The sequence below is a fragment of the Notothenia coriiceps genome, unplaced genomic scaffold (genome assembly GCF_000735185.1).
Source record: "Notothenia coriiceps isolate Sejong01 unplaced genomic scaffold, NC01 NC01_scaffold00037244, whole genome shotgun sequence".
Lineage (NCBI taxonomy): Eukaryota > Metazoa > Chordata > Actinopteri > Perciformes > Nototheniidae > Notothenia > Notothenia coriiceps.
The window spans coordinates 17,862,147-17,872,319 of NW_011369945.1; the positions used below are offsets into that span (position 1 = coordinate 17,862,147).

General features: G+C 38.4%; 1 protein-coding gene across 5 annotated transcripts; it reads right to left on the minus strand.

Moving 5' to 3' along the window:
* Positions 1–1,796: 1,796 nt before the first annotated feature.
* uraha (urate (5-hydroxyiso-) hydrolase a) lies at positions 1,797–8,799 on the minus strand. 5 transcript variants are annotated; one of them, XM_010793786.1, is made up of 8 exons: positions 8,634–8,799; positions 8,003–8,116; positions 6,720–6,877; positions 4,043–6,051; positions 3,196–3,273; positions 2,657–2,793; positions 2,393–2,528; positions 1,797–2,210 (listed from the first exon to the last, which is right to left on the minus strand). In XM_010793786.1, exons 5-8 carry the CDS (start codon positions 3,247–3,249, stop codon positions 2,121–2,123), a joined length of 417 nt encoding a protein of 138 aa, XP_010792088.1. In that variant the 5' UTR covers positions 3,250–3,273; positions 4,043–6,051; positions 6,720–6,877; positions 8,003–8,116; positions 8,634–8,799; the 3' UTR covers positions 1,797–2,120. The 5 variants fall into 5 exon arrangements, with proteins under 5 accessions (XP_010792088.1, XP_010792089.1, XP_010792090.1 ...); XM_010793787.1 differs by having other exon boundaries at positions 3,196–6,051; positions 6,720–6,819; XM_010793788.1 differs by lacking the exon at positions 3,196–3,273.
* Positions 8,800–10,173: the final 1,374 nt, after the last annotated feature.

A 10,173-nucleotide genomic window follows, 5' to 3' on the forward strand; every position in this document is an offset into this window, starting at 1 on the left:
TGTGGGGGGGGGGTGGATATGTTTGGGTATGTGTGTATATTTTCTGTGTTTGCCTCTGGGTGTGAGTGTGTGGGGATTGTGTGTGGTTGTGAGTGTGTCTTTTTGTTTCCGTTTTTGTTGTTTTGTGGAATAACAGTACGTGGGAAAAGGAGAAATTACTCCTTTTTTTTCTACTGTCCTCTTGTGCGAACACGATAGAAAAGTGTCTTTTAACACACAGATAACAGCCCCAGCTGACAAAGCTGCTTTCCGTGTGGGGTCTAATCCATAGAGACAAACACTCTCTTCTCACACACACTCACACACTTTTCTGTAATCCTCACTCGTCTACAGTCTCTCCATGTCTGAGCTTCCATTCTCAGATGACACTTCAAAGCCGGTATAACAACACATTGTCTATCTGCCCCCGCAAACAGCTCTAAAAGACTTTAAACTCCCCTAAGTCTTTGGTCTCTGTGTCTCCCCACATGGACAATGCTCAAATCCTCTTATCTCACACTTAAGAAGGGCCTAATATACTTCATCCTTATGTGACATTGTGATGCGTATGACTGTGTCTACTCTGGATGTGCAAAGTACACAGTATCAAGTAAAAAGGCTTTAGAGAAAAATAACCAAACAGAAAACAATATGGCAAACTTTTCAGGAAGTCGGGCTGCTTCAGACTGGCTAACAGCTCTATCAGTAAATCCACATTACCGTCCGACTCCAAGTCCTTGGAGCTGACAGCTTGCCTCCCTGTTGTTGGCGGCTGACGTATTACAGCAGGAGAACTGTTCTCTCATGGCTGCGCAGAAACCATTTGGGCTGTGCTCAGACTGTCCTCCATCCAGATTTATACAGATTGTGACTAGATTGAGAGAATATTCAAACTGTTGTTATCTGCAGATCTGGAAAGCACTCAATTCAATTCCCCCATAAAAAGTCCAAGATATTGCCATAGTCTTGAAATGTTACATATATGTTTGTATTCCTGCAGTAGACACTCACATTAGATATATATTTGTGTGTATGTGACTGAATCCTGTTGGGATATGTTATACATGGTTATAGCTGTTCAATTGTTTTTTGTGGAGATTCAGCCAGAACTATGAGACCCAAAGCAAAAATTGTCGCTTCTGCGGCTTCAGTAGCTAGGAGGCACATTTTCTCATAATGGGTAAATGCAAGTTTTATCAAAAAATTAATTAATTAATTATTAAATTGGTTTATCCATCCTTCAGTTTTCTTCCACTTATCTAGACCTAAGTTATATAATTAATTATTATTTCTAGGAATTATTGTCATAGATAGCTAAATAAATTATTTAAATGTCAATGAAGTAATGTTTAATAGAAAATATAATGCCCTATTGTCCGTATGTCATTCTTTGAACAAAATGAGAATGAAAAATACATGTTATATAGGGCATTATATTTTCTATTAAACATTACTTCATTGACATTTAAATAANAATGTTTTGTTGCTTAAGCTTATGTATTCAGTCATTATTCAATGGTATACTAAAATCCATGTGAAAAAAATTGCTTCTCACTGTTCTCAGGTCAAATATTTATATGCGATTAAAAATGCGATTAATTGCGATTAATTAATTACAAAGCCTGTAATTAATTAGATTAATTTTTTTAATCGCGTCCCGGCCCTAATATAGATATATATATATATCTAGATATATCTATAGATATATCTAGATATAGATCTATAGATATCTATAGATCTATATCTATATATATATATAGATCTATAGATATCTATAGATATATATATCTATCAAAAAACACATTTTACAAGACATCTTTTTTATTGTTTTAATAAAATGTGGTAGGCCTATGTTACAATAACATTTTAAAATAGGTGTTAAATCGGTACCCTAATAATTACAGTGACCATGACTCACGATCACTGTAACCATAGTTCTCATGATTCCTGAGTATATGGTCCTTTAGTTTAGTTATGCTGATCATGATTCATCATTAAGATCATTCAAATTGAGCAGTGTCTTGTCGCTCTGTGACAGTTCAGCTGGTGCTGGGATGATTGTTTTTGGTGGAGTGGCCTCTGCGTGATCCTTTAGACAGCTGATAGGTAGGAAGCCTCAGGAGGTTGATCACAGTTTATCTCTAGCTCCCTCTGTACGTACTATAGGAGAAACGACTCAGCAGCAGAGGGACATGGTACTTTTGGCCTGGGTCAATTATAGTGAAGACAATCTGCAACAAAACACCAAACATGAAAGAGATCAACAATTACAAGTAAAAGATTTACAGGATTGGTAACATGCATGTGAAATGTTAAAGGAGGATACAAAATAACTGATTAAGTAACACAAATATAGTACCATAACAAGCAAACAAAGGAGCACAACAACTAGGAATGGAAGCTTTTTCCTCACCTCAACATACGGGTAAAAACAGGTCTCTCCCATACTCTCCCAGTACAGAGCCGTCTCAAAATGCAATCTATACACACCAGCAATAAACATTTCTTTTGTAATGAGTCCAGGGCAGCGTCCTTCAGCATTAGTGGTCCTGTTGAGACAAAATAGTATTGTAGACCTATGAATGACAATACACATTGTCAAGTGTTGTTTTAGATGTTCCTGCGATCATAATTTGTGACTTTATGAGCTATTTTGATTGCGGCTGTCGTTTTTTACCCAGAGGTCAGCAAACTCCAGGTATTAGTGGTGGGGTCTTGTCGATAGAGATTGAGGGCCATGTTTGAGCCAGGGACACCCATCGCTGTGTTCAGCACATGGGTGCTCAGAGGACTAGGGGCTGCCATTGCTGTGATCTACAGAACAATAAGTAAAACATATATGATTCAATCTGAAGAAATCAAATTAAACAACAATATTAATAATTCCACAAATATTTTTCTAATAGTTTCTTGAAGAGACATGGACTGTGATTTCATATTTATAAGTCCTTAGGATAGTGAAATCACAATACATGAATATCCCTTTAATAGCTAAATATTAAATATGCCATCCGACTGATAAATACAAACTCTTCATATCATATTTTTATGGCAAAATTGAATAAAATCTTCTTAAATGTTAGAATTATTTCAGTGACTCAACTATTGACTGCTCCTATTGGGCTATAAAATAAAGTACACAAAACAATACAACACATGAATTATAATCTTATAATCAATTGAATTGTATTTTATTAAAGTTTGTTTTGTGCTTACCTTATTTTCAGGAAAAATATGACCCTTGAGTTGCTGCAGCCTGGACACACTCATGTGCACTGATGAATGAAATCCAAACTAGCACAGCAGTTTTAGTCAACCAAATTGTAATTTTATGGTAAATTAAAAGGCATCAGATGTTTGTCACATTGCCTTCATGCAGTTCTGCACCCTGTCCTTTTCGGCATGACATTCCGTACTCGTGTGCTTATCTTTTTGTCAACAGACGACTGGTTGTGCAAGAGCTCTTTTTGTCACACTTTGCTTTCAGCACTTTGAACTAAGTGGAAATGGATGATCCAAATGCTCAGAGGGCGAAGTAAATGCAGACAAGCACAGCTACTGGAATTCAAAGAAACATAGTATTTTTATTTCTTAACATTGATGTTTGACTGCTAGGTTAATAAACCCTGAAAACACAACCTTCAACTTCCTGGTTGAATTCCACTAGTGAATTCCCTAACAGCTGTGTACTCCTCTCTCTGAAGCTCTGTTAAAAAGAAGAAGAAATGAGACTCATGAAATAGTTCTGCTTTGAAACCACTTCCTGTAATTCAATGAACCGAGTTGTGGAATAGTCAATGATTTTAATCCAAAGATAAGACTGTTTGAAAGTCTATAGTCGGTAAGATTTGTAATAATAACATGTTGCCAACTCTTTTGAAATGATATAGCCGCAATAGCTCCAAAAGACGCTAAAGCGAGAAATTAACAGAAAACTACACTGACACAACGTCCCTTCAGGAACTCCCTTCAAAGCCGTTTCCCAGAACTATATCAGTAACGTACACAGTTTAGACTTTGGAGTGAACGTAAACAACATGGCTAATGTTAGAAGGCTACTCACTGCTGTTAAGCTACCAGCCTGTGCTAGACTCCGGTGACGCGCATGAGTGCACGGGCAGGTCGCGCGCAGGTGGGCAGACAGGTAGGTTCCAAGCTTCACTTCGCAGGCAGCCAGGTTTGATTTATTAGTCCTGCGACATGCGCATATACCGGATTTGTATAGTAGGCCTACAGTTGTGAGGTAATATCCAGAACTGAAAGTATTTACTATTGAGACGCATTTCTACCATAGCCAATGGGCTTCATCAGCAAATTGAACATAGGCTAAGTTTTACATCAGTAGCTTATATTAGTCTTAACAATTAACTTGGAACCTAATTCAAACTTATTTTCCTGATCTGATTTGAATATTTATTTTAGTTTTATTATGTATCTTATAGCAGGATCTCATGTGCTGTTAAAGAGAGTAGCCTATAGCCTATACTGGGAGGATTGTTCAATATTTTCGAAAAGAAAAATGCCATAAACCATATGTTATACCATCAGCAGCCTTCAATACAACACACACCAGCTTTCCTCTGTTTAGTGTGGAATATAGTATAGAATCAATTCTTTCGAATTACTTTTACAATTTGGATTAGTTGCACACTTTTAGCGGTCACATTTTGAAGCTTTCAGCATTTTTTTATGTAAATAATGACCAATTAAAGAAAACTTTGTTTTGATTTTGTTTGTTTCTCCATCCCTTTTTTACTATGTGTCGCCCTTGGTTCATCAGAATAAAAACACACTCCCATCTACTGTACTTATACTCAATATGAAAATACTTTTACTACCGTGACAATGAGTATTTTCACTTGGCTTATCTTAAGAATGCAAACAAAAACATGTAACACCATAAGAATAACATGATTGTTTTCCTTTAAAAAAAACATGAGGAGTCCTAAAACAAGAATAAAATCAGACGGTTCAACAATTACATTAAAGTTTACAATAATACACAATATTAGACACAGACCTGGGCCTTTGCATGTCTTAAAAGTGCCAAATACATGGTGGAAAATAGTTGTAATACTCATCTAATAAGTTTGAAGTACACAAAAGACATTGGTTTACAGAAGTATGTATTCTGATACTCTTAACCAGAAAGCAACCAGTTTCTCTCCTGCATGATCAGTTTGATCATCCCTCAAGTATTACTGTGATTTACTTTGACTAGTTCAATTCTGATTTCTCAGAAGAATACAACAAAGAGAAAAAGGGTTAGCATTAACAAAAAGCACTCTTGAAATATCAAATTTGACAGTGTTTTCTTTTGCTTTTACATCACAGAAGAGCTTTTCATTTCTCAGTACATGCACAACATTTTCTAGATATACCCATCATTCTGAAAATCATAATAATGTAATCTTTTTACATGGTTTATAACCTCTGTGCTGCATTCATATTTCGGGTTCTATATTGTTTGTATTCCAGCTAATTCAAGATGTAAGAAATCCGTTTTTGGGAGAAACTGGTGAAACAGCAGAACCATTGTAGTACCTCTAACAGAAACATAATGCTTTTTGTATGTACAGTCTGATAATGGAAAGCTGCCTGGTTTAAACGAAGGTGGTAAGCTGCTTAAACAAAGTTTTAATCAGAAAAACCCTATTGTCTCATTTGGAGTAACACTGTATTATTTGGATTAATACTGGAATATGTGTTGGTGCAAACCCTCTTATACAAATTATTAGAAATGCCTGCTGCTGCTAGAGCATACAAAGTGAAATACACACTGTCCTTACATACTAGTGAATCAGTGCATGTACTCAGTTTGTATTAGTCAACTCTGTCAGCGCTTTAGTTTTTCTCAAAAGTAAAAGAAACCAAGCTGCTATGATGCAATTAAATGTATTGTGTTGTCTGATATGTACACCCTGTTGGAAGGGAGTTGAGCCTCTGATATGAGCGTTTGCTTGGGCGTTGTTGTTCTCTTCCTCCATGTTTGGCACTTAATCCATGTCTTCTGTGTCTTCTCATGTTCCTCCCTCATATTTCCTCCTCAAGGTCAGAGCTGTGGTTGCTCATCTGTGACAGACAGGTAGACAAAGACGGGACAGTGAGAGACAAAACAAAGGGACGTTTCATTGTACTGCAATCTCACAATGACTAAGTATTCTTTAATGGAGCAAGCATTAATTGATTTCACCACAGCAGAGCCTCATGAGTAGATTCATCTCCTCACATCTCTTTGACATTGTTAATGGGAAAGCTTAAAATAATGTAATAGTAATTAATTTAAAATGAATATCTGGTCTCAAGATCTTTTTCAATTTCAGTGGGAGCCTGAGTTGTTGTGTATTATTGTCCTAAATAAAAAAAAGAATATAGCCACAAAATATGAACCCACAGACATTCTGCCCTAAAACAAAGTAAACAAAAGTGCAGCTCCACTTTGACCTTTGTCATGAATATCACCAGTAACCAATTATATCTATATTTCATATAAATATTTATCTATTCTAATGTTATAATATTTTTTTAATGGTTTTTTAAAATAAGTTTTGTTTTAGATTTTTATAATGTATCTTCTTTAACTGTGTTTATGCATGCACCATATACACCAAGGCAAATTACTGGTATGTGTAAACCTAGCTGGCAATAAACTAGTTTCTGATTCTGATTCTGAGTAACTAAAATCATGCTGTAACGCACTAGGGAAGGAACCAGTGCGCACAGCCTTCAGGTGCATTTACCGTGTGGTGGTCATCATCGAGCTCCCTCTGGTCGGGTTTCTCTCGGTGGATTCGATGGCGAGAGCTGGGCGGAGAGAGGGAGGAGAGGGAGTGCTCGGGGCTGCTGGCAGACAGAGCGTATGGTGAGCCAGCTGGACTGTCCTCTCTCAGGGGAGACCCTAACACACAGGAATAAACACACACATGGAGTTTAGGTGTTGAGCTCTTTGGAGGATAAAGAAAATACATGTGTTCTGTGGGTCGAATACAAAAACCTGCGCACATCCCACTGACTTTGTACGAGATGACAGGCAGAATCTAATAGAGGGAGTGACAAGAGGAAGGACAAACAAGGAGATACCAGGAGAGAAGTGAGAGACAGCAGAGCTAGATAGTGACAGACAGGGGAATCAAGTCGAGCCCGAGATAAATTAATAGGCTATGAAGATGAGAGCTATCACACGCCCAAGGTCATTCAAAGTAGGAAGAACACACATACTTCCCTGAAGGTCTGCACCGTCAGTTCAATTAGCCCCAGGACACATTCTCATTTGAGTTTACTGTCTGTTTATTTATTCAGCCTGATGTTATGATAATGACTCAAGGTTAAGGTTCTTTTTTTGTACAAGAGCATGCAGCAGTGATTGTGGATATAGTGCTCAGTGGAGGGTGGACTATAAATTAAAAGCGTTAACTTTGCTTTAGTTTACGATCAGTTTAATTAAGATTCCAGAAAAACCAATTTTCTTAGGAAGGATAATAAAGCTCTGCCTTGTTCCTTCCCTGGTTGTTAGTGTTTTTGGCAGGTGCGGAAACTGTATTGGCTTCTAATGTCCACATGAGGACAGCAGAAGCTCTTTTCATGCACACTGAGCTGCTGTTTTTCCAATTCATGGTATGTGTCTGTTTTCTGAAGCTTCACCAGTTCCTTCCACCACACTGTTTGTCCAGCATATTCGAGAATTCGCTCACAGCATTAACTCCAGACAACGCACTCCAGTTCCTATCAGCCTTTATTCCGTTTTTAAAAAGAAAACCTGACGGGAGTAAAAATAATTGATTGGTCAGGTAAAAAAGGAGTGGCTCTGGTGGTGCAGTGAATTCCTTATTCCCCAGTTTCCCCTGCGGCACAGATCCTAAATCATTTTGATTGGGGTTGTGACTGTTGGAGATAATCAAGCAAAAATGTGAAAGTAGCCGATTGCATGAGTCCGCCTTAAAATGTTTTTGATGTGCGAATAGATTATCTATCATTCGATCTCGCACCTACCTGCCTCCACTGTCTTTGTGAATGAGTGTCTCACCTTTGTGGTCATTCCTCTGTGTGTCCATCCTGTCAAGACTGTCAAGCAGCCCATCGATCTGTGTCTTTATCAGAGTCAGCTCCTTTTTAATCACCTGCAACTCCTCCATGCCCACTGCAGGGATGAAGAGAGGGAAAACGTAAAGGACGTTAAGAAATTACACAAGCAGGACATCTCTCAGGGAGACCTTTAAAGTTAGACATATTGGGTTATGGGGCATCATATATTAAAATGTGGCATGTGGCATTATTTAGATTTTATGAAATAGTAGGGCAGCATGAGCATAATTAACTATCCCATTTCTAAGGATCAGATTTAGATTTCATAAAAAGGGGTTTGATTACAATAATTTTTCTACACTGCGATGTTTCTCTCATCAGGAACATCACAGAAATGTTTTTTAAAAACTGAACTTCAATACTCAGTGTGTGCTCTAAGTACTACACACAGCATACTTTGCCTGCAATTGCTTTATACTTGAGGGATGGGTATACAAAAGTATTCATCTGAGGTTGACATTTCATTCTTCATACAGACAGGCATTCCCCTCATTAGAGTTTTAGACAAACATTGTAAATCTGCAGCTTCTAGTGCAACCTTTTTCGTGACTTGTTCCATTCATATTACTCACACTTGGATGTGGTTGAATTAGAGGATTGGGCTCTGGAGCTTTTGGAGTGGTTTCTGTCTCGACTGCGTCTGTGCCCAGAGGAGTGGGAGGAGGAGCGCGATCGCTTGGCCAGACTGGGTCCCAGGGGCAGAGGAGACAAGGAGGCGGGCACACGCTGGTAGTCATACGCCCTAAAAATGTGGGAGATACCATTTTAAAACATTAAAACAAGAAGTCCTTCAAATCAGTTGTGGAGAAAAGTAATGTTTTGGTATCAATAGTAAAACTCAGTAATTGCATTGGGCCTAATGTTGAAATATCTTAAACCCAGCCGTGGCTCAAATAACTTGGTGATACAAGTTTGAAAAAAAATGGTCCAAAAGGGAAACATCTTCAGTGAAGAAAAGCATATGTTGAAGCAGCTCATAGATAAATATGGATATTTATATTCTATTGTCCTTTGTCTTTCGATTTGGGTTTCTGTCTCTCCTGCGCTCGTGTAGCCTCCTCCCTGCGGACAGCTCCATGTCTCTATCTGTCACTGAATGTAATTGGTTCTGTCAGGGCCAATCAATAGCTCTCCGCCAGGCTCGTAGTGCTGGTGACAGGGGGTGTAACACAGCCAAACTCTATAGTGCTTAAAGAACCCACACTGTGTCTGTATTTGTGTGTATGTGTGTGTCTATGTGTGTGTGTTACTATAAGAATAGATGTGAATTTTTGATTGAAGCAGAAAGTGATTTGACCTCACATTGAACCCAACAGCAGGGGAACCAGAGCTAAGGGCTACCACAACCACCAATGCAGGAGGTGTGGGAACTAGGCCAATGAAATCTATGAAAGACTAATGTGTCTAACTAATTGTTTTTTTTAATAAAACAAAGGGATACACAGGGTTTCTGTTGGTTCACCAAAAATAAATATGTTTTATTTCTCAGGTTTCCTAATTGTAATTTGCGCTTTTACTGTGACATGTCTCCATGCTTTAATGTCCAAAAAGCCCCTTATTTTTCTCATACTGCCTGTGCTGCAGCACCTCTTTTCACCCTCTGTCTGAAACCAGAGCCCAGTCTGCTCTGATTGGTTAGCTGGCCGGCTCTGTTGTGATTGGTCAGCCACTTAGAGATGTCCCTCCCCTGAGCCTATCACGTACAATGTGTTGGAGCGCTAGCCAATAGAAGTGCGAGTGTTACATAGGGATGTCACTATGTTTAGGAAGTAAACAAAGGAGTCCAATGGATGCGTTTCAGGCAGGGGGGGGATGTGGGGAACTTTGGGATTGTAGCCTTTGCAGACCATTTACATGCATTACACAACCAATATAACACACAACAGGAAAGGGAAAACCCCCCAAAAGGTTGTGCTTTGTTCTAACTCGGGTAAAAACTAAGGACTTTTCTTATGGATTTCTTTCTGTAGAAAAAAGAATACAACTTTCCGAATCATGCTGTAATCATTTTGTCTTCAATTATCTCACATGTATTCCTCCTTTTCCTCTAAAGCTGCTCACATGGTTCCCTCTCTACAACACTGAGGTTGGACCTGAGCTTTTTTACGGTTC

Bases quoted from the DNA above. Each gene is read 5' to 3' on its own strand.
- uraha (XM_010793787.1), bottom strand. From the start codon at position 3,249: ATGAGTGTGTCCAGGCTGCAGCAACTCAAGGGTCATATTTTTCCTGAA. The intron at 2,794-3,195 runs GTAAGCACAAAA...ATTGTTCTGTAG, and splicing joins ATATTTTTCCTGAAAATAAG to ATCACAGCAATGGCAGCCCC. The intron at 2,211-2,392 runs GTGAGGAAAAAG...GTTTTGTTGCAG, and splicing joins GTTTTTACCCGTATGTTGAG to ATTGTCTTCACTATAATTGA.